At 36.4% G+C, this 25,218-nt stretch overlaps 1 protein-coding gene across 1 annotated transcript; it reads right to left on the reverse strand.

Annotated features, from left to right (window-relative positions):
• Nucleotides 1-5,765: 5,765 nt before the first annotated feature.
• On the reverse strand, nt 5,766-24,637 carry LOC140230201 (sodium-coupled monocarboxylate transporter 1-like). Its single transcript, XM_072310382.1, has 16 exons — nt 24,305-24,637; nt 19,538-19,603; nt 18,714-18,765; nt 17,768-17,835; nt 17,383-17,537; nt 15,923-16,063; nt 15,164-15,293; nt 14,159-14,247; nt 13,698-13,810; nt 12,910-12,977; nt 12,098-12,184; nt 10,808-11,019; nt 9,043-9,158; nt 8,320-8,450; nt 7,731-7,787; nt 5,766-5,867 (listed from the first exon to the last, which is right to left on the reverse strand). Exons 1-16 carry the CDS (start codon nt 24,635-24,637, stop codon nt 5,766-5,768), a joined length of 1,920 nt encoding a protein of 639 aa, XP_072166483.1.
• Between the last annotated feature and the right edge of the window lie 581 nt (nt 24,638-25,218).

Here is a 25,218-nt window from a genome sequence, read left to right on the forward strand (position 1 = left end):
CACACTGAGCACACCGCAGTGATTAGGTTCGTTTGCTATGCTCACCAAGTTCTCTCTTTGGTTTGCCCAAAGAGGTTGCCCGTTGTATTGCGCACGTCGTCGTAGAGAATGAGCTTGCCAAATCCAAAGAGGTTCTATATGTAATATATCTCTTTGGCCAAATCCAAAACTCGCGCGCGGCCGTCAACATACCGCATCGCGGGCATACATCTGTACTTTGGTTGCTATTTTTAGGGCGTGCCCGCGATTGATCAATACGACGCACATTTACATATTACGCAAGCAAGCTGGACGGCGGCCTGAACGATAGGGAATTCGACTCACTACGACGGGGTTCTCAACTTTAATGCAAGACATAGGCTGTGAACATTTACCGAGTTCTAGTAGGACCCTATACAATACTCGGTAAGCCAGACAGGTGATTATGCTGATCATATCCATTTTCGATTTTTTTTTTCTTTGTGACAGGGATGTGAAATGACGGAAGGGTTGTCGATATTTCACTCTTTTTGCACTCAAAGTTTCCCCAGTCAATACGAGCGAGTAACTTTTCTTGCATTGGTTTGTTTTGTTTGTCTGTAGGGACTACACATCTTGAAGATAATTTGTAGAGCTACATTGAAGAATCCGATATCACATACAATTCAGTAGGCATACCACTTTACAACCAACCATTCTTGCTTTCAGTAGGCCTTTATATGATATTGCTTTCTTTACGATGCCAATCGGGTCTGTTAATGTCAATAAAGTCTATCATCAAGTTCATGATACGCTTTTGATATTTCGATCAAAGGTGATAACGATGCATTAAATACATGAGTACCTTCGTAAATTTAATAAACCACAGAAAGAAGTTGAACGGCTCATAAAGTGTGATATAAGAATATTTAGGTACGTATCAAATGAGACAACATTGAACGCTTATTGGCAAAAAGTAAAAGTTTGGATTATTGCATTGGAAAAGAGTAATATACTGGAAAGCACTAACACTGGGTCACTAAAAGAACCTCAACAAAACAGAACAACAACAGCGATACATCAATGCATATCATGCATAATTAATCCGTGATCGCTGCAATACATTATTTTGTTCCATGATGTCAAATCAAAGTTATTAATGGTACCGGTACATTAAATATATCGCTTTTTTTTTTTCAAACGCGGTACAGTCTGGTTTGAGCGATATCCATGTGGTTCATTAGTTCATTCTTTATATATAGGCCTCTGGATTTTTGTACCGGTATAATTTTTGTTGGTCAAGATAAATATATCCGTTCTCCGTATAATTCCATGACTATGAATTCGGAAACCTACAGTTTACAAGCGTTATAGATATTTGATATCTGATATTTACTTGCGACATTCTCAGATGATATGACCATTATTATACATTTGTGTAAAGTATTTTTTTATTTTTCTTCTTCTTCAATCAAAAGATATGGTTGTATATATTTTGTATTCTTGTTTTACTGTCAACCATTCTGTAATCTCATTGAGAAGGTGGAAATATGAAATACTTGAACTGAACTGTAGTGGCGGCAATGGACAGTATAAATCGTTGGTTGAGAACGATAAGGGCGTAAAGTTGCCACTAAACCCATATATCATAGTGTTCACTGTTGTCGTGGATAAATGTAAAGCGTTTGGATATTTCTTCTTTTTATCGTTTATAGGGCAAGGAGTGAAAATGGTTATTCAAGAATTCTGTTTATAGAGACTGAGAAGGCACCGTACCAAACGGGGTTCCTGAATGGAACGTTGTATGGTTTTGTGAGTTTTCAATTGAATTCACCATCCAATATGTGTAGTCTTGATGCATATCTTTCCCCTCTGGAAATAAGTGTATCGTTACAATTGTCTTCTCTGATTTCATTGTTTAATTTTGTTAAACCGTTTTAAAAATTATCGTGTTCATTCACCGTGAATTTGTTTTGTAGATTTTTTTTCAAACGTACAATTATATGTACTGTTGATTTTAGTGCCTACACCCTATACATGATTTTCACACAAAATGCAGAAACAGAATCAAACTAATCTAGCTGAACTGAAGTCAATTGCTCATTCACCCATTATAGTCATGAACGTAAATCACACCAAGAATACAGTTTTTTAACACAGATTCTTCATTCAGGAGACCTCAGACAATAAATTTATGGGTGTTAAATCTTTATTACATCATTGATATTGTTGTCTAAGTATAAAAACAAACAAAATTAGTGTCGCATCATTAACAGTTTGTACATTTTATACAACATTGCAAAACCAAAACAAACAGATAGATTCAGTACAGTTTTAGAACTTAAGTTTTCCTCATTTATACTTGAAATAGTTATAGTCGTTTATCCTATAAGTACAAAATGTTATAAATGATAAAAAAAAAACCAAGACACTTACACTATAACTACTCTCTAAAAAAAATCGAGTGAAAATTTCACTCTTGAAGGAGTGAATACAAAAAAGAGTGAATTTAGAGTGAAATTAGAGTGAATTTTGAGTGAAAATGTTCATTTTCACTTATATTGGAGTGACCTCAGGGATCACTCGAAGATTTTGGAGTGATCCCTGAGGTCACTCTATAAAACGGGTGAAAATGAACATTTTCACTCAAAATTCAATCCAATTTCACTCTAACTTCACTCTTTCTTGTATTCAATCCTTCAAGAGTAAATATTTTCACTTGATTTTTTAGAGAGAAATAAAAACGTTGTGACATTCACAAAAGAGAATGAAACGACAGCGTTAGAGATAATTGGTATCAAGGCGAAGGTATGTTGTATCATTTTATCAAATTTGCTTTTGAAAGACAATGATCATTACTCGCAGTTTGATGCGTGCATGAGAATGTATGACTCCCTGTACTGTAAAACGAAGAATGTTTGCATGCGTTTGAATTTCGCGAATTTCGCGAGAGCCAAGATTAGCACTTGATTAACCAAAATTAAAGTGTAGGTAAAAATTCCTGTCTATAACACCATGAATTCCAGTCGCAATTCGCGAAAATTTCATTCCGCGTAAAAGGCCGTCAGCAGCTGTTCTAATTCGAGAAAAATTCATTCTTAAAAATTCATTCTTATTTTACAATGTGATACACATTATGTTTCACTTCTGCGGCATATTCAATACGCCCAGTATGCACGCATTAAAACAAACGGAATGCATCTCGGTTATCTCTACAAGCTGAAATGAATGATTCGGCACTGAGTATTAAATGCGACTCGAACAAGTCGAAAAGAATGTTAAGGTGAACAACGTGTAATGTATTCTAAACGTCCTATACAGTGATGGAATAAACATTATGAGAGGTCTTGTTGTGCTGTGTGACATAAATACAATTTCCGGACATCACTAAGGAATAGTCCATGATGGAAGAATAAGGTGTTCTTGCATTTCTTTTCGCCAAAGTTATCCAGTTCAGGGCTAAAATGAAACGAAATAAAGAAGAAAAAAATAGTGTTTTTTTCTTATCTGATTATCATCATGAATACTGGGGTTACTTCAAGGCATATATCATAATTATGACACAATGATAGAAATGTTTATCTATAAATGGAAACTACTAGTATTTTGTTGAGAAAAATACACTACTAACAGACTAATGTATAGATGGTACTGAAATAACAAAAGTGACTTTTCGATTTTGATAACAACGTTGAAAATATAAAGGCCATAATAAGATGATAATCACATAGATAAAAGTTAAGGTCAATATCCGAAAAGAGGCTAAATATACTTTCGGCCATATATACACAAAGTATCTGAATAATTATCATGACCAAAAAAAAAAAAACAAACACCAAACAAACATAATTATGCAACTGTACCATTCTCGGGTGAAATATGTTAGTACTGATGGGGTAAACAATCATGTACAACGCCTTAATCATAAACAGTATTGTTACACCTTTTCATTTAAAATCAAAATTTACTAGTCTTGGTAATGGTCGTTAAATGGTTATTAAAGGGGTGCTGTTCGTTATTACGAAGGTTTCTTAATCCGAAACTCACAAATTCCCTAGAGAGGTTTATTAATTCGAATATGAAACAGGGTTCGTTAATCCGAAAATGAATAGGGTTCGCTATTCCGAAGGCTCGATCATTCGAAAATGAAATGGGATTCGTTATTACGAAGGTTCGTTGATCCGACAATGAAATAGGGTCCGTATATCGAACCTTCGGAATAACGAGCTTTGTTTCATTTTCGGATTAACGAACCTTCGGAATAACGAATCCTTGGAATAACGAACCTTCGGAATAAAGAAACTTCGGAATAACGAATCTTCGGAATAACGAACTGTAACTATTCATAGGCACAAATTTCAATTTCTATACTGCTAAAATTAATGGTTGCATATATTCCCACTATAAGAAAAAAAAAAACATAAGAAACTCACTCCTCGGCTCAAGAAGGGAACGATTACCAATGTGTTAAATCCATGTTGAGAAATTGTACGTGTCGGAGATGATAGGTTAAGTAATAACTCCGATATAATATCATACGTATTAAGGGAATTAAAAAAATGAATTACAAAATCATACTGTTACTAAAACATGCTTTTAAGGTACGTTGAACCAACTATTTCGTTCCCTATACTATACTAAAACGTACATGGTGCTAAACACAAGAGGAATAAAGAATGATTGGTGAAGTAGTAGGAAAACGGTGTGGATTTGGTTAAGTGACTTGTGAAATGGATTTTCAGTCAATGTTAAGAGAAATAAGGTGAGTGATTTTTGATTGTGTGAAACAGTGATAATGCATGTATCTAAACTAGAGACCGACTACATTATTGTAAATTTGTTGAATGATGGGACGTTTTCGAGTGAAACAGTCGAGATATCAACGTTTGATTTAAGTCAACATAGAAATCAAAATGTTGATATGCCTTCCAAAATGTCTTCAAGAGTGAGCAAATAAAATTTACAAGATTGCTTCAGTCTCATACCATGCATAACCTGGGAAAAGGACCTGTCTAAGAATGATCGTTTTAATGAGCTGCTTCTACCACCTGAACTCATTTTAGTGAGCTATATACTTTCAGGTGCAAGCAGCTGAAAGAAAAGCCGAGCTTTTCTTATAGTGTCCATAAAAACTCGACATCGATCTGGTTGCTTGAGCTGGTGCAAGGGAATCATCAAACAGGTGTTTTCCGAGGTCTCTGATTGAAATGTTAGAATTGCATCCCAATTTAAAATAGACAAAAACAAACATAAGAACAATACAAAATTTGAGTTGCCATCGAACATAGCAACTCAATATTCTTTTGCATTCTTGTTAATATGTTGCTGTGTTTTACATCAGCAATGTGTTGTTGGTAGCAAAATCAATCAGATTCTACGCATTAGGAATTCATAGTCCACGACAAAATGAAAAACTCAAATTAATAGAATGTGTGTGTGTGTGTGTATTTGTGTATGTCTGTCTGTCTGTGCTTGTATGTGTGTATGTCGAAGGTATATCGTGCTGTGATCTAAATTCTAGTAATGCTAACCTTTGACAAAATGAGGATAATCATAGTCAGTTTTCACTTTCGTTTCCTTGTCATTAGTCTTTGTTCCTCGAAGTCAAAGTTTTAAATCGTGTAAGAGCAATCTTGTTCTCACATGAAACATCATACCACTCGATAAGCAAATGGAATCACACTTTCTTTGTTATATAATACTCCAATATAACCGAAGTTGTTTAACGACTTGGATGAAATGGATTGAAATGGGCTTGAATCCTATCAAAAAGAAGCTTGTGTACTCACACTCCCTGAAAAATGTTCCTACAACTTTGTGTCACTGGACTCCAGGTTCAGCGTTTGGTTTCCGCCAGCGTTAGCGTTCCCTGCCTCCCAAATGGTTTTGTCGTAGCTCTGAAGATTAGACTGCAAGACCGGGGTCAAAGGTCAACTATCGTGATGGAGAGTGGCGTTTATTTTTCCTTTAATGTCTGTCGTATAACTCATTTCGATATGAGATTCGAAGTGCCTGAGACTAATTTCACCTGACGTTCTACTGCATGTATATTATACCTTTGTCGGTTCACCATTCATTTCAATTTGTTAATCGATTAAATAAGTCAAATTAGTATAGTTGGGTGCATTGTTAGAAAGCTATATTACAATGTATGCTGACCATGAATGCGTGATGATGAGAATACGTATACTCATCACATAAAGTTAATGAAGTTACAGGTTAACTGATCTGTGAACACGCTGATAAGTGCAAAAGTAATATCAAAATTTTAGTAATCACGGAAATCACGATATCTGAACAAATACAAAAGTGATGACGTCAGGTTGCAATCAATATGTCTACCAAATTAAAATCGTATTTATATCACAATGCATGCAATGTTCATATTGTATATCTAGAAGAATTACAGAAATGTTTTAAAAGTGTTAAGATAAACGTTATGAATGAATATCCTTGAAATAGAGGAAGAAAGTTCAACCAAGTGTTATTATCAATTTTGTTTTGTAACTGATTAGCTCGTTAGTAGAATCTAAATTCTAAATTCACTGTGTGTATAAACTTGTGTAACAAAAAAAAAAAAAATGTGCTTTTTATATTTCTCCAAGGAGATTTGTACAGTGAGGAGTGGAATGTCAATTACTGAAAACATTACCGATCATGATCATTGTTAAAGGGGATGGCTAATAACCGATTAGTGGGAATCAGTGGGAATGCTGAGGGATGATTGTTCCAATCCTTGTGGGATTCATTAGAGTACATAATATATATATACTGTTTTGTGAAAATTATTTGCTTCAGAACGGTCTCATATTCAAGTAATGTGCAGATTAATGCCCCGTCACTGACCAGGCACGCTAACCTGGAAACATTAAACTGCACATTACTTGAATATGAAACCATTCTGAAGCAAATAATTTTCACACAACAATAGATAATTATATAATGTACTCTTAAATGAATCCCACAAGGATTGGAACACTCATCCTCCAGCATTCCCACTAATTCCCACTGATCAGTAACTAGCCACCCCGTTTAAGGACAAATGATATCATAAAATCTCATCGTCAAACCTTGGTTTCTGACATTTCGAAATTTTCTCCGGCGTCCTTTTTCCTTTCGTCGTCATCAACTGCATAAGGTGACTATTTAAATAGGAAAGAGAGAGAAAAAAACAAACAAACAAACAAACCGCAAGCCGATAATGAAGATAATAAATGACTGATATTACTTTTGCACTTAATAACGTGTGTATAGATCAGTTAATCTGTAACTTCATATATATATATATATATATATATATATACATATATAATAAACTATTGATTATTGAATTGAATATATATATATATATATATATATGTATAAATAAATGATCCTTGGTAGGGATAGTAATATAGGATAGGGAATGATTTCAGGGTATTTTGATATTTTATTTTACAAAGCGGTTATTAATGTTTGATATCGATATAAAACTGCTTTAGTTCAGCATTAACTGTAATGGGCGAAAAATGACTTTTTTTTTAAATTTCAAATCAAATAACAAGAGGACGAGTATTCCCCTCCCCCCTACGTCTCTCTCTCTCTCTCTCTCTCTCTCTCTCACAGTGTGTATCTATAATCTTAAGCATACATAAATTCATTCGTTATTCTTTCATTCAGTAAAAGAATAGTGAATAAATATCTAATTTGTGTCTCTCTCGTGCTAGCTGTTCATTCCATTAACTATGTCATTATGCAATTCACGTACGAGATTTAACTGTTTGATTACTCACTGCAATTCCATTGCCATTGTCTGTCACCTTCATGGCTTCTCCGTCAACTAAATCAGCCTTTAAAAGAAAAGAAAAATAAAAAGGTGGAGGAAGGGTTATGACATAATATAATTGAGGAAGAACCGAAATACACATAACCTATCTTCATGTCTGAGTTTTGTTTTGTTTTTCTCTCTCCCGAATTTTCACTGAAAAAGAAAAGTTCAGGAGTAAATACGTCACAACAAACACTCTTAAAGAGATTTCTCTAAAACACGTTCAATCCTTATGTAAGATTTTAAAGAGTACACTATCATCTGGATACATTTTGTTGCCATCACAACCAATTTTGACAAAAAAAAAAGTCAAGTTTATTATATATGCTTGCATTTGTACTTTGCATCGATAAAAATATGTCAGAAACATTGTTCTTTTTTATACGTAATCAATACACAATCTTTTTCGCATTGAAGTGAGGAAAAAAGAAGAAATACACCCATCCAAACTAACAAACAGTTAGCAACTATTAAAGGGTCAAACATTGATGTGTAACATCTATTACGTCAAATGTGGTTTTGCATTAAATCAATAATTCAAGCAAGTGTCATACCGCCTTCGCGTCGTAGAGTTCCCCAACACGGCATCTCATTGGTCCTTTCCATGATTCTGGCAGACAACAAAACAGTCTGTCGGCAATCGGACTGATGAGGGCGGGATTCATCTTGCGGGGGTCGTTGACACCTGTTACCGATTAAACGATTATAGAATTCAGAACTTAGAATTTGTCCCTGTTTTGGCTGCTTAACTATTTTATCATGACCACATTCTCTTGACTTTCTTTCTGTATAACAGTCAAACCTGTCTTAGCAGCAACCTGTCTATAGCGGCCACCTGCTTATAGCGGTCATTGAAAAAATCCCAACCCGAAATTACTGCATTATAGACTCTTCATAGCTGCGGCCTCTTATTCTGTTTCACGTATAGCGGCCACAAATCACCCCTCCCCGCGTCCCCCCCCCCCCCCCCCCAAAAAAAAAAAAAAAAAAAAAATCACCATCCTTTTTAAGTTGATATTTGCGATAGAAGTTGTTCAAATAAAGAAAATAAATGAGAAAAGACAGTTTCAATCATAACTTCAAGAACATATACAATGAAGATATTGGTGGAAATGCCTTATTTAGCTCATCTGATGATGGACTTTCTTTTATTTTACTCTTTTTAAATTGTATACTTTGTCAATTTTAACTCAACTCCTCATACATTGTGTGCAAATTGAAAAACATTTTAGATAGATTTAGACTTTGTAACTGTGATGGATCGAAAATGTATGTACCTGTAATGAGGCTGGCGAGCATGCCTACAATGACTGTGATGAGCCATGAGCTCCCGGCCAGCCAGGCGTAGGACAGCGTGTACAGTTCGGCAACGGGCGACGTCCAACCAGCACCGCTGTTCAGAAAGTTGCGGGTCAAAGGTCATAGGAATATCAGCTGTATGAACTTTGTTTTATTTGTCCTGCGCTAATATTTTCAACTCAAAGAATGTCAGTGTCTCATCTGGTGCAACAATAGTAACATCCTAAAGGCATAATTTGCCATTATTGCAGATGAAACAGAATCCCAGCGCTAGCTGCGCTTAATAAAGAGTTCTAAATTTGATTTAAGGATAGAAACAACCAATGCAAGAAAGTTATAATCCGTATAATCAAGGCTTGATGATATTGTTGTTAAATAAAGCAAAAAATGTGGACAATAGTTTTAATAAGATTGTTTCTAGAATAGATAGTCTACAGTTATGTTTTATTGAGAAAAAATAGTGGTATCTCTTTATATTTCAGACTTTATTGCAAAATATCTGTGCTTAGGATGCTTTGTGATACGACTGACCTGTGTGATGCATCAAATGTGATAACTCGAGCAGTTGTTTTAAATCACTGCTCCTATTGGTAAACGGTACCTTATAAGGGCCATCGTACATCGCTTTGTATACGGTTTTTAGATGCCGTAAAACATTCTTTGTCAATTTGTGCAAGTCCGTGGTCCATCATGAATAAAGGAAAAAAAAAAAAAACTATTCATCTAAGAACAAAGTTGATATTCTTGTTTCCATGTTTTGTTGAAATTCATGTGATTCAAAGTTCCTTAAAATATTATGTACTCATGTAAGCGTTATGTATATCGCCTTGTATTACTTTATGTGGAAAATAATAAAATCACTTGAATTGAATTGAATAAAACACTGAGCAACATATTATGCACCACGCTTTGAGCACAAGGACTTACTTTATACTGGGACCTATGCTCGACAAGCTTGCTTCAAGTAGGCTCCATCATATTTTTTTAACATCTTTATTCTAAGATTTCAACTTATTGACCACTATATTCTGGTTACAGCTCGTTATTCTGAAGGTTCTTTAGTCCGAAGGTTCGTTATTCCGAAGGTTCGTTTTTCCGAAGATTCGTTATTCCGAAGGTTCGTTAATCCGAAAATGAAACAAAAATCTCGTTATTCCGAAGGTTCGTTACGGACCCTATATCATTTCGGATCAACGAACCTTCGGAGTAGCGAACCGTATTTCCTTTTCGGATTAACGAACCTTCGGAATAACGAACCCCTTTTCATTCTCGGATAAACGAGCCTTCGGAATAGCGAACCCTATTTCATTTTCGGATTAACGAACCTTCGGAATAAGGCCACAAATGTTCGGATTAACGAACCTCTAGGTATAGGGAATTTGTGTGTTTCGGATTAACGAACCTTCGGAATAACGAACAGCACCCCTATGTTCTATATGTTTGCAGTGTTATATTATGCTCCCTAGCTTGATATGTAATATTTTATTTCATATCGTTATATTTGATGGGTTTTTTTTCACCAAGAAATATGAATATAAACTGAAATTGAAATTTAATCGAAGTATTCGTCAGCATAATCATCTTTGTCGTTCTTACTATGAGAAATTGCAATGATTATCAATAAAATCATTATCTTTATTGATTTCTTTTTACTATCGTAATCATTTTCGTCATTACAAAATCGTCCCCAATAAACCGAGTACTAACCTGGACGGGGCAGTTGTTTGTGCCATGGTCATCGGCGATGCCATGCTCTGACAGGTCGTTGACATCCACGTGGTCATCATCGTCGTCATCACAGGGTCCATCGTGGTGTTCGCAACAACAGGAGGAGGGGGCAGGGGACAGCCGGATATTGTCAGCGGAAGGATCTGCGGTGGCAAATCTTCTATCCACGCCCCAACCCCAACCCACAGGGACCAGACTTGACCAACGAGAATCCCTATTATGCTGCCCTGAGAAATTGCGAAGCGAAAAACATGCAAACAGAATCACTTGTAAAGTCATTAACAACAAATTACCCCAAAGATAATAATGATGATTTTTATAATACTACTATACATGGCCGGCGGAGCCGTGGGGGCCGTGGGGGTTCGGCCAGCCACACTTTTTGTGCACCATACAAAGAAATACATAAGGTGTCATCACTTTGGGCCCCCACACATTTTTTAACCCGGAAGTATACGTAAGCGGCTCTCAATAGAAATAGGCCTAAACTAGATAGAGATCTTGAAGTGTGAGTGCCGTAAGGTTATGTTTTTCAACTGAAAACCTTTTTTTTTTTTTTTTTTTTTTTGATGTGAGCACCTCGTTTTACCTGTCAGAATTGACAATCTCAGCTTGCTCTATGAAAAAGAGATGGTAAAGACCAGATCAAAATAATGATTTATGATTCAAATAATGGTGTTTTGATACTAAAAGTGCAGTATATCGCGTCAATTATGCAGGGATTTGTAAAAAAAAAAAAAAAAAAAAAAAAAAAAAAAAAAAAAAAAAAAAAAACACGTAAGTATGGCCTATCATTCATATAACCTCATATGGTACAAAATTTTGTGCGTTCACTTTACGTTATGTTACGTGTTAGGAAATTATTGCAGAATTGGCCCCATTAAAACAAAAAGAAAAAAGTATAAAGAATGATTTCTCTCACTTTCATTTCCCATTAGAAATCGTCCTCCTACATGCTTTTACTTCATCTATGTCAGACCTCTCTCAATGTCTTCATTTTTTTCTCCCCTCCCCCTCTCTCTCTCCCTATTTGAGTTTCTTACTCTCTAAAAACAATCGAGTGAAAATGTTCACACTTGAAGGAGTGAATACAAATTGGAGTGAATTTCGAGTGAAAATGTTCATTTTCACTCATTTTGGAGTGACCTGAGGGATCACTCGAAGATTTTGGAGTGATTCCTGACGTCACTCCAAAACGAGTAAAAATGAAAATTTTCACTCAAAATTCACTCCAATTTCAATCTAAACTCACTCTTTTTTTGTATTCGCTCCTTCAAGAGTGAATTTTTTTAGAGAGTTTCTTACCACATTGTTTGCCCAAGGAAAGAACATGCCAAGCGTGAAAAGTCCCAGCGCAGGTCCACCGAACATTCCACCGAAACTCAGCGCCAGCTATACGTGTGGACGAAAATGTTGGGGACATTGAAGATATCATTTAGATGGTTTCGAACAAGATGGATAAACTGCAGATTATAATATACTATACACAGGGAGTGGTAATGAACATGAAAACTAGTCTGCATAAATTATTGCTATAGGTTATCAAAAGGAACGTGACGGTTTTGGATCGAATTTGATAAGATTATGCCATCGAAATCCTGGAAATTTTGTAAAGATTAATTGATCGTAAGATTCAGAAAAACAACCTTCATCTGCTAGGGAATAAAAATAATGTGGTAGAAATCAACTTAAGTATCTTTATGAAATAGATTTGCAGTCAACACGGTCAATATTGATCTTGCGCTCAATTCAATGAGTTACTCTTGATAACTCGAGCGTACAATAAATCGTAAGTCTTTATGAAACAGTCCCCAGACTGCAATGGCCTAGTGGCAGAAGATGCGAGTTACATCAGATTAATCATAATTTATGTACAAAAAAAAAAGAGAGAGAGAGAGAGAGAGAGAAATAAAAAAACGAAGAATACGTTCACAGACGTTTGAATGCTTGCAAGGCAAAAGCTAACAAAACAAACAAACACAAATAAACTCAACCATGAAGAGCTCACTGTTTTTCAACATATTTATCTATCTCTTGTCTGCATGGTTATATCAAGCTTTCATTCTCAATATCTGACATTGATGTGAATACGATAATAACACTGCGGTCGTTTTTACCTGTAGAATGTTTCCCAATATTGATGCTACGTACGTAAGTGCCATGCAGAGAGCTCCGTATACCACAGCTATAAAAAAAAAAAATGAAAGAAACAAAGTAATTAGACAATTTACCCAAACTGACGTGTAATCGTGCAATAATGTAATGTGAGTCACTCTCCAAGATATCAGAATTATTATCGTCACATAATTAACTCATTCATCACGTTCATGGAGCAAGAGTGTTGTTTGGCCATACTGCATCCACTTCTTGTTTGATGGATGTGACTAATTGTTACTGACTGGTAAAAGGTAAACATCGTAATTTCTGGCGTTTTCAGAGAAATTCATGCACATTATAGTAATTTCGTTTTCACCACCACGAGCTAAATATGTGGGTATTTTGTTTGCTTGAAATCTTGTGTTTGTTTGCTTTTGCAAATAAGGAAGTGAACATGTTTATCACTTATGGGCCTACAAATAAAGTTGAATGTGATTTGCTTTTGTATTGTAAAGATTAAGTTAATTTCTTTTTTTATTCTGTAAGACGGAGTTGTTGTTTTTTGTTGTTGATTTACTTTCTCTTCTGAACTCTTGTGGAAGTAGTTTCTTATTAATAGCAACATAAATATTCTAAGAATAATTCGTGACCTCATTTCTTCTTCACGATACTTAATGATGAAGAAACGAGGTAGTTAAGTCCTAACACATGTAAATACATATTATTTTCTTTCTTTCAGCGAGCCGCAGTGAGTAACGAACAACGCTATAACGAATAGTAAGGAAGAGCGATTTGCATGCAGGCTCACCGACAACCTTGTTAACAATGCTGTACGTTCTCGGCGACATGTTCGGGAACAGCTTCTTAATCACATCTTCAGAAGTGACAGCCGTCAGGGCGTTCAATCCCGATGACACGGTACTAACGTGTATAGATAAAAATATACAAAAATATACAAACAGAAAATAAATGAGTATATTCTATTCAGCATTGATAGCTATAGACACTCTTTACTGATGAATTGATAAATTGCACCTCAATGAAGATACATGTAGTGGATTTTGAACGTCTCGGATTGTATATAATAAATCTATATTGTAAATAAATAAGCAAATGTGCAAATAAATAAATACAGAAATAAATACACAAAAACCTACAAAAAAAATAGGACATAATTTACGATTTCAGAATACTTTCAACATTACAGGCATGGATATGAATTATAATCATTGATGGCATAATCATAATCTTGCACAGTAAGAAACCCACCTCAATGCGGCGCTCACTACTCCAGCCGTGAAGAGACCGGAAAGTCCCGGCGTGCTGCCGTACAAATCCACCACCATGAACGGAACCAGCTGCAACAGAAGAATAAAAAAAAAAGAAGAAAGAAACAATGAATAATTTTTGCTTAAGATTACTAGACATTCCAACTATAGACTCTTGAAACATCATGAAATAGACTCTGTGAAGCGAATACAATTGACTTATCTGTTTAGTGTGTAAAAAAATACACCAAAAAAGAAAGAAAGAAAAGAGAATGAATTTTTCACACGGAGTTATTGTAGGGTTGCACCACTTTCAATAACCGTTATGCCTCAGAAGGGGATCCAATTAAGAGGATGTGTTGCACCACATACCTCAACGATGATTAATATTCTTTCCTCCTTTCTTCTTTCTTTCTTTCTTTCTTTCTTTCTTTCTTTCTTTCTTTCTTCTGTACGAACCAAAAGAAAAGCCATGAGGCGATATCCTTCTATGGCCTCAAATTGCTTAAAGATATGAATGTGGGGATACCACTGGAGTTATTCCTTGAAAACTTGTAAAGTACTATACAACAAAAAATTAAAAAGTACTAACTAAAAAACTTAGACATGTAATTGGTAACTGAGACGAGTTAGCTGAAAGTTAGCCGAAATTGATTTTGGTTGTTCATTTAAAGTATCTTTATTCTCGCTGCGTGTGCCGTGTTTTCATAATAGTTGTCACTGTAATCATCAGTCAATTACATTACTGAGTTATTACAGGAAAGATCATGATTACGTGCTCCTTCGAGGAGACATTCATTATGAGCTCCCTCGTGGAAACATTATTGTACATCTAATACTAATGTTTGATATGTTTACGATTTATTATAGTCTGATTTAATGTCAGTATTGTCTGGGGCAAATTATCTTTAATAGGGTCTATTTTTCCTCTTTTTTTTTCTTTTTAAACAACAGCAACAAATCAGCAGGGAAGATAGAATTGTCACTGTTTTATTCTGTATATTACCTGATCAGGCGCCCTCACGCGGCCAGAAAAGAGAGGATCGCAGTCGGCGTAGTAAGCGTACATGACAAGACCGGCTAGGCAGGCCAGAGAGACAACCACGATCATACCAATGATGGCAAGACCGAGGGCGCTGTGAAGACAGGAATATTATTATTGTAAAACCTAGTGATATACGAAAAACAATATTCTATTTTCTATTTAGGCTAATCACGATCATTCATAATTCGGATATTAGACAGTGGTATAGGACTGATGAGGGTAAAAATCAAGCACAAAAAAAAATACACATAAAAATAAAAATGAGGGATGATTTCTGGATGAACGAGAGTTCGAAGATTCGCATAAGTTTCCACTCTCTAACTATTGTATTTACTGTTTAAGTACCACAGGTTATCAAATTTTGAAGACTTTTCAACTGATGATGAGAACTTGGGAGGATCACATGGATTTTGGAAACGATCATGAACAATAGTCATGAGCGTTACTTGCTCACTAATTGTAAAAAAAAAAAAAAAAAAAAAAAAAAAAAAAAAAAAAGATCTGCAGCTCAAGTAAGAAAGATGATAAGATAACTCGGCCTGCCAATCACGTTTGATATACAACTGTATTTATTTAACGCATTCAACTCTTAGGTTTCAAGTTTTTCGGGGAAAAAAGGAAAAAGGGGGAAGAAAGAATTCAGATGATGTAAAATGATAATAATGAAATGAAACTCCCTCGAGTAATGACGTTAGCACACATTGTAGCCGCGAGACTTACATTCGGGCCGACCTCAGACGTCCGCATGACAGGTACCGCATGACCTGTGCCTGAGACACGCCGTAGATGGAGCCCCACAGGAACGATCCACCCACAGTGATCGTCCAGAAAGTGTGCCTCACTGTCGGATCTGGATTGAAACTATGTTTGTTGGTTTGTTTGTTTGGCACAGGGATAGGGGTAAGAAACAGGGCGGGATACAACGTTAATACCTTTAATTTCACAGCATATGACTTATCAGGAACCCCAGCAACAATAGACACCAAGCAAAAGTATAGGCCTACGTTTAGAAAAAAACAAGCAAAATGAAAAGAGAATCAACAAATAAATTAACAATCCACAAAAATGGTTAACAAAGTATACTCAACACTGACCATAGTTATTATTACTCATTGTCATTCAGTTTATTTAATCTCAGCCGTCGCGGGCCATTGGTTTCTTTTGTACATACTGTATAGATCATGCCAGTATACACTATCGAGAGTAACAGAAAAAAAAAACAAAAAAAAAAAACCAAAAAAAAAAACCGCTCTTATACTTCTTTTCCTGTAGCGAAACAAGAAGATATGAAGAGTTTGTTTGCAAAAACAGATAAGTCCATTTTTGAAGATTTTTAAGTACAGTTTCTGTCATAAAGTACAAAATAATACCTTTTAAATGTTATATTGGTCACTACATTATAAAGGCACATTTTTGCAGTTATGGTCAAAAGAAGCAAAAATTTTCTTATCATTCTCTTTATTTTCTTGACCTTTAATCGCAAATATCTCCATTTGGCAAATATGGACTTATCGGTTTTTGTTCATATTCTTTTTTCTTCATATCATTTTGACATTTCCGCTCATTGACATGCGGTATATACACACAGATTATAATACATACAATAAAGTTACTTCAACAATTAAGAGGCAAGAACAGTCAGAAAAGAAAAAGAGATAAAGATAGAGGATGTGTGTGAGAGAGAGAGATAGACAAAGTTGATGAGATATAGATCGATAGATGAAGATAAACAGATAGATAGATGGATAGATAATACAGATAGATAAAGATAGATAGACGGACAGACAGAAAGTTGGATAGATAGCCAGATATAGACATATAAAGAGATAGATAGATCATTATACTTAATAGAGACATTCAGATAGATATGAATATAATAGGTATAAAGACATAGATAGACAGACAGACAGACAGACAGACAGACAGCTAGACAGATATAGACATAAAAACAGAAAGACAGATATACTTAATAAACAGATATATATATATATATATATATATATATATATATATATATATATATATACATATATATATAGATAGATATAGGGCCTAATGCATAGGTATAGATATAGATATATAAACAGATATAGACAGATAGACAGACAGGCAGATAGACATAGAGAGGAGTAAGGGAGAGACAGAAATAGTTCTTTATACTTGCTGTAAAACTAACTCACTTCCAGAAGTCGATTCTGCCTCCTTCCTCGCATATCCTCCACACCTCGCCAAGTCCTCCGAGCTCTACGGCTCCCTTAGCCAGCACTGCGAGAAGTCCGGCGATCATCACCAGCATTTGGAAGACATCAGTGACGATCACGGCTTTCATACCACCCTGCGATCACACACACACACACAAAAGGTAGCCAAACAAAATGCCTCATAGAATGTCAAAAATGTGACTCTCCTATACTGAAAGGGTAGAGGCTATGATGTAGGTATTCATTAATAGATTACTTGAAAAGAAATCAACTACCTCGAAAAAAAAGAGAGTGGGGTAAAGATTCAATTTGTGAGGGTTGTCTGCAACTAATACGGGGGGGGGGGGGGTCTTTTATAACTCACGATCGTGGTGTAGAATGTACAAACGACTCCAGTAGCCACAACGCAGCCCCATAGGTTCACCCCAGTCACTGCAGGAAAGCAAAGAACAATATTAAAACCATGATGGATACTGCTAATTATGGTCATTGCGACTTTAAAGTAACCAAACAAAGAAGTGTTAGCATGAGAACAAAGCGAAAACATGTTTCCCAACTCTCTCCGGCGAGTTGGCAAAAAACATAACAAACAAACAAACATACAAACAAGTTGACTTTAAGCTTATGTAGTAGGTGCACGAAATCCACGTGTCACACAGCCCACTATATAATAGTCGTACAGTCCACAAGTCGTACAGCTCACGAGTCATATTGCAAACGAGTTATACAACTCACATAGTCATAATAATATTGCACACGAGTTATACAACTCACATGGTCATAGCTAGCCTAGGAAATAGTCAAGCAAGGCCACGATCTTGACATCTGGGGGGGGGGGGGGCATTTCATGAAGTATTTTGTCCGACAACTTTCTCGGACAAATTTGCTCTCAGCCAGTCAGATGCAAGGATTTGAGTAGCTTTTAACAGTTTGTCAGATGAAATATCTTACAAAACGCTTCATGAAATGCCCCCAGGTGACATTGGTCCACGAGCTGTATACGGCCCAAGGGTTATAAGACACTACTCATGTAAGGCTCACGATCTATAGGCATTTACATAACGGGAATCAATCTACCTATAATTATAGTGTCGAGCTCTTTCTTTCTTCTTTGTTTTTGCGTAATGTCGAGTTCATGGGCCTGTTTTATTTCTACTGTCTATCTCTTGGTATGGGCTGTATGACTCGTGGACATCTAGCTCGTGGAATGAGCCTATATGGAATCTACTTTTGTACCTTTTTGCCACTACATTAAAACTAAACATGGAATGTAGACGTGATAATTGAGTTGAGCTGAAGCCGAAACATACCTTGGTTTAGAGCCAACGCAGGGGCATAGATTACTATTGCCATGTAAAAAATCTGCATGAGGAAAGAAAGAAACGAAGAAAAACATGTCCAGGTCACGACACTGCGTGTAGCATTTAGTGTAAGTCACGATATACTTCCATTTCAAGTGTGTAGGGTAGCATTTAGTGTAAGTCACGATATACTTCCATTTCAAATGTGTAGGGTAGCACAGTATATACAGAGTGGTTCAGATTTCATGCTATAAGTAATATTATTAGTGGGAAATAATTATTATATTATTCATTTCTGGTCAGTTTCCTTCAGTTTACGTTTGTTAAAGGGGATGGCTATATAGTCACTGATTAGTGGGAATCAGTGGGAATGCAGGGGAAATGATTGTTCGAATTTTTGTGGGATTCATTGACATCTTAAGAGTACATTATATATCTATTGTTGTGTGAAAATTATTTGCTTCAGAACGGTCTCATGTTCAAGTAATGTGCAGTTTAATGCCCCGTCACTGTACAGGCATGCTAACCTCGAAACATTAAACTGCACATTTACTTGAATATGAGACCATTCTGAAGCAAATAATTTTCACACAACAATAGATATGATTATAAATGAATCCTAAAATGATTGGAACAACCATCCCTCAGCATTCCCACTGATTCCCACTGATCAGTTACTAGCCATCCCCTTTAAGTACTATTATGTAAGCCAAAAGACGAGCAAGTGCAGAAGCCTAATTTCGGCATTACAAAGACAACTGCAACCACCACGACGACGACAACATCAACATCAACATCAACAACAACAACTAAAGCAACAAAAAAAAAATTACCGATGTGATGAAGGTGATGATCGTGCCGATTAACCTTGCCACGTGACCAAACCGCAGCTGTAAGTACTGAAATGGAGAAACAACAACAACAGCAACAATAATAGTGATAATGATTATCATTTTATATTTACTTACATTTACATAGCCAAAGCAAAGTTCAGACTCTAGTCTTTTCTATAATCATTGAGTTTCACCAACTAAAGACATTGTTATTGACAACAATAGTCATGATAATGATAATGATAATTTCATTTCATATATTTTGTTATGGCTTCTTCAGTACTTTTTCTCGCACAATTTTTGACGAAACAAAACAAAGGGAAACTTTGAAGGAGTACATTACACTTGTAGGAGGTAAATATCATTTGTTTGTTTGTTTGTTTTTTGGTTTGTTTGTTGTTGTTTTTTGCAATCCACACTAATAATGTGCTACCATATCATAAGTGCATTGTCATCTATACGGTGTCTAATCTAGAATATATTGTAGATCTGACAGGAGCAGAGTGACAAGCGAGCAAACCTTGAAAGTCTGACGACACTTTTGAGAACAAGGCATCTAAAACCAATCAGAACTGTACAGTTTTTGATCTCATAAACATCTCTTAACGGGATGGTACAGTTCCGGTAGATGAGATGAGGCTTCAGGTTTCCAAAGCTTGTTGATGATGATTTTTTTTTTTTTTTTTTATAATGAGAACCCCATAATGAAATTATCAGAGCATATAATTCTAAGAGGAATTCAAAGTTTATTTGATGAAAATTGGTTTTAAAATGGCTGAGATATCCAAAACAAAGCGATCCTAATACAAAGTGGGACCTAATTTTTATTAGGATCGTTTTGTTCTACTTTGTTTTTTGAATATCTCAGCTACTTCAAAAATCGATTTTCGTCAAATAGACATTGAATTCCTCTTGGAATTGCATGTTCTTTTAACTTTTCAGAAAGTGGTTTCTAAGTATCTCGCAAAAAGATGAAATCCTCATCTCACCTCAACCGATAGGGCGTACTATGATATAATCTCTTTAACATCGTCTATGAAATATTATGGTATTACACAGCTGAGTTTAAAAAAATGGAAAAAAAAAATATCCCATGCCACTCAATTATACTTTCCTCTCTTGTACCAGCAATACGTTTGGATTTTTTCCCGGAGTCTAAATAAATTCCCTGGTAATATGTAGCATTGTTTCCCGCATGTTATGGGCTCTAGGAAAGAGATGGTGGCTGTCGACAACATGTCACACATATCATCCTCACTGACACCAAGCAGATCACCACCAAACTTTCTTTGGAGTAACAGCAACTGCACCTAGAGCTCTCGCAGCTTTTCTGCCCCACGTGGGTTGAACATGTTACACTGATTTGCATTATACATATTCATGACAATCTGCGTAAAAAGTTCCTGATTTTAGCATTCTGAGGAAAGGTCTGAATTGCCTGTATACCTCTACAATCATACCAGCTTACGCGGGGGAATCTAATTTTCCGAGTTGCTATAAAGGGACGCACGAACTGTGCAAAGTCAAGTTTTCCGTCTGCCTAATGAGAACTATACTGTTTTCATTCATCCATGCTGAAAAGCATCAGAATTTAACTGGCAAGTTCGCTTTTATTACTACGAACAAACAAAAGATTAAACCATTAAATTAGCCTTTGTAAAAGAGCCACTGCCTTCGAATACGCCCACTTTTATAACTGTAATCTTAGGTTTGCTGGGCAAAAACTTTTTTGACAGTGTTGTGTAAGTAGTACAAAAACGCGTCGATGTAAACATATACTTTGTAAGCGTATAATGGTCATCGATTTATCCGGACAGTATTTATGCCTGTCGTGTGGGACCTGAAGTATCGTACAGGCTTATAAGGACTGTGTGTGTATATTATCTGCTCGTGTGTGTGTGTGTGTGGGGGGGGGGGGGGGGCATAAAGAGCATGAATAGGAGTGCTGAGAAAGTGCAAAGGTGAGAGTTAAAGTAGAGGATGACAATAGCTCAGCAAATAGTGAGAGGATAAAGAACCTTAAGTATACTCCATCATGCCGCGCTAAAACTGAATTGTAAACGCTGAACGGTTTCTTAGGGGAGCTACAGCCAATGACAATGAAGGGTAATACAAGGGGGTCGTCCTTCAGGCTTGTACACTGAAAGACACGGGGACAGAACAGTAGAAAGAAGCTATTACAAAAGACAAGCCGATTACATCTCCTATTACTATCACTATCGTTTAGTTCTAAAGGTCTGTTGCTTTCTCGGTCTCTTCCAGTAATGACAAAAACAGCGTATCAAATGTGAGCTGATACTGTTAAGAGATTGACAGCTACTTTTACCTGGTATAACCAATGTCATTGTATAAATAGGTGCCAATCTATATGCTACTCCTCTGTATAACATAGTGTTCCGTGTGTCATAGTAAGATAATATCCTGAACTATACATACTGATCACTCTACGGGACGAATATATTATATCTTCTCGTGGAGTGATCAGTATATAATTATATTTCAGGACTGAAGAAGCGACTTGTTTGAGGCGTGAAACCGTTTGCAATAGCTGCCATACATTATCTGTGAATACTATATGTTCTGCTGTGCACAGTAGTGGCAAGCGGCGTCTTTTTATCTACAATAGGCCTCATTTACTTTACACGGATAAACGACCATTCTTTACGTGATATTATGTTAAGTTGACGAGTATAGGAACTGGCGTGCTATGTATACAAGTACCTTGAGCTCTTGGGTGGTTTTACGGTGTACACCATCCTTAGATGTGAGTGAGATCCGAAAAAGGACATAAACTCAATTTATCGTACAGGTCCTTTACATTGTCACGATCATAGTCAGAATACATAAAATATACAGTAAGAACTAAAGTTTGTTATGCCCTGTCGTAAATCAGTTACACATCAAAAGAAATGAGTCAAGAAGCCTATTTGTAAACAAAGCCATAGTTCTCGGGCGCTAGAAACATGACAACCCATCAGTAGCCATACCTAATTGGCACGAATGGGATCCTCGGGGAATGTTTACTGAATCAGCAAAGACTTACTTTGAAAAAAAAAATGTATGTATGTGAATAGGTGATGTGTGCTGTTGAATTTTGTTGGCCGTGTGCCACTGTGTCAGCAGGGAGAATTAAAAAAGGGAGGGGGGGGGGGGTGGCGAGGATGGCAGAGCCAGGGACCATGTTTGCCGAAGATATCATCCATTGTCCGCCGTGGACCACATAGGTGAAAATGAGGGAGTTCCTCCGGAGCTATTGACGAGAAATGAGAACGGAATACATAGGAATGCCGAAACCCAACAAGGGGGCTTGATCTTCTGTCTTTTGTTCTCATTCCGTTTGAGAAAAAAAAAATAAAAGAGAAAGAAATATCAGTGAAGAAGTTCCACTTCGTGGCGTCAAGTATGAGGGGACATTTTTTGTGTCCAAAAAGAGAAACAAAACCGAACGAAAATAGCGTCATCATAAATGAAAGGGAGAGAGATTTGAAAAGAGGAGAAATAGCTAAGTGGGTAACCCTATAAAGTATGCATGGCGAATAAGTTTCAAATACTGACAGTACACATAACATGCAGTGACAACGCTCCCACGATCCGTACTGTATGAAACTCCCGCGTTGGTTACAATTATCTCACGTATCAGTTTACTGTCAAATGCAGTTACCAAGCGAAGCTTTGACAAAGACCAAAAAGCGACATAACAAGGCATCACCGTTTGCAAAAAAAACAAACAACAACAACAACAACCCACAAAAACAAAAAACAACAACAAAAAACAAGAATGAAACAAAAACAAAAAACAACACAAAAGAAAACAAAAGAAAACAAAAAACAAACAAAAAAACTAAAGAAAAAAAAACCGGTAAATCTTACAGATATCAACGACCAATCATCAGTCACGTCTCTAGTGCAATAATCCTAAATGATGTTAGCGTGAATACCGCCATTAAAAAAAAAAAGATGAATAAAAAATTAAAAAAATCAATGCCACAAAATTGACCTTTGCTAATTCCTTTGCTCACCGGGTTTTTATGGTTATTATAAACTTATACACAATCATGTTGTATCATTATGTACATGATTTGTAACATCAGAAAATAGGTTTTACTATACCTGTGTTAGCTGTTTGTGCCTGTTTGCATTACATTTCAATGTATATTCCATGGATTAACATAGACACTACAGTATATATGAAATATATATAGGCCTCCCCCTCTCTCTCTCTCTCTCTCTCTCTCTCTCTCTCTATATATATATATATATATATATATATATATATAACTATAATACAACTGTATGTATGTAGGCCCTATACAGGTATCTATATATATATATATATATATATATATATATATAATATACTATATATACATTTTTTTTTTACACAAGCCAAAATAGGATGACAAATTCCAGCTCATTTTGCTGAAATCTTATCCACCCCCTCCCAATGATGCAGACTGAGAATTGAAATTATGCTAATTTTTCTAAGTGTCATTATTTAGGCCTTTACCAGTAGGCATATATCATTAAAACAAGGAAATTTTATGTGTGTAACAAAAACAAACAAACAAACAAACAAACAAACAAACTATGTCCTGTTTTGTTTCGATTGAACTGCATTGCATATTTCGATAACAATTTAAGATTAATCATTTTGGGGATCTTCAAATCAAAATACATATTGTTAAATAATAATATCCCAGGTTTCACAGGAGGAAAGAGCGCGCGAAAGTAATCCACTATTAAAGGATAAAGATGAAATATTATTACCTCATTTGCACTAGTGATATTCAATTTCATAAAGACCGGCAGGAATGCGTTGGTTATGAGTCCAGCACCAATGAAAGCGAACGCGAAGATCCAGTACATTGATCCGTAGAAATAAACCTCGGCGGGAGTGCCTATAACCGTGATGGCAGAAATGTAGCTGGCTACCAGCGAAAAGGCGACGGCGAGCGGGTTCGCCTTCCGATCCGCCAGGAGAAACTCGGCGGCCGTTGCCTGCTTTCCCCCAGTGCAGGCGTAGAAGATCCCGATAGCGGCCGAGATACCAAGCATCACGGCAAGGACCACGTAGTCCACGACGCCAAACGTCCCCGCCATGTCGGCAGCGACGAATCACCAATTTATACCCTTCTCGATTAAAGTGTAAACACTCGAAACGAACTTCAGCTCCACAACACTGGGTGAGTGTCATCCGCTGGCGTGCGCGCAACGACGACAAGGTTTTGTTTTGAAGAAACGAAAAAGACGAGCGACGAAGAACAATGAATAAACTATGGAGAGAGGGGGGGGGGGGGGGGAGGAGAGAGAGGGGGGGGGGGGGCACCCCCTCTGTCTAAAGTCTACCGGAGGAGCACATACCAATACACGAAAGGCACAGTTTTGTTGCAAAACAAACAAAAATAATGGCTCACTGATCTTCTTCGCTACACGCTGCCCTGGCTCCACATTTTCACGTCATGTCTAGATAATCAGCTCAGTGTATGGAAGACTCACATATTAGGATGGATTGAGTGAATGCGGCAATATTTATAGCAGAACACATTAGTGAAGTCAAGTGAGGAAAGTCGGACAGTCCGTTCTAGTGAATTTTTCAAGTTTTAGTGCCGGCATCACCGAATGATAAGACTACAACATTTCGTTCAAGCTTAGATGATATGAAGAATACAAAGAGAGGGAGA

This window comes from Diadema setosum, chromosome 6 (assembly GCF_964275005.1).
Source record: "Diadema setosum chromosome 6, eeDiaSeto1, whole genome shotgun sequence".
Taxonomy (NCBI): domain Eukaryota; kingdom Metazoa; phylum Echinodermata; class Echinoidea; order Diadematoida; family Diadematidae; genus Diadema; species Diadema setosum.

What these genes read in the sequence shown, in the direction of transcription:
- LOC140230201 (XM_072310382.1), bottom strand. Translation starts at nt 24,637, where the DNA reads ATGGCGGGGACGTTTGGCGTCGTGGACTACGTGGTCCTTGCCGTGATG. An exon ending in GTACATTCTACACCACGATC is followed by an intron (nt 17,538 to 17,767) that starts GTGAGTTATAAA and finishes GTGTGATCGCAG; the next exon opens with GGTGGTATGAAAGCCGTGAT. An exon ending in CATTGTTAACAAGGTTGTCG is followed by an intron (nt 12,978 to 13,697) that starts GTGAGCCTGCAT and finishes TTTTTTTTATAG; the next exon opens with CTGTGGTATACGGAGCTCTC.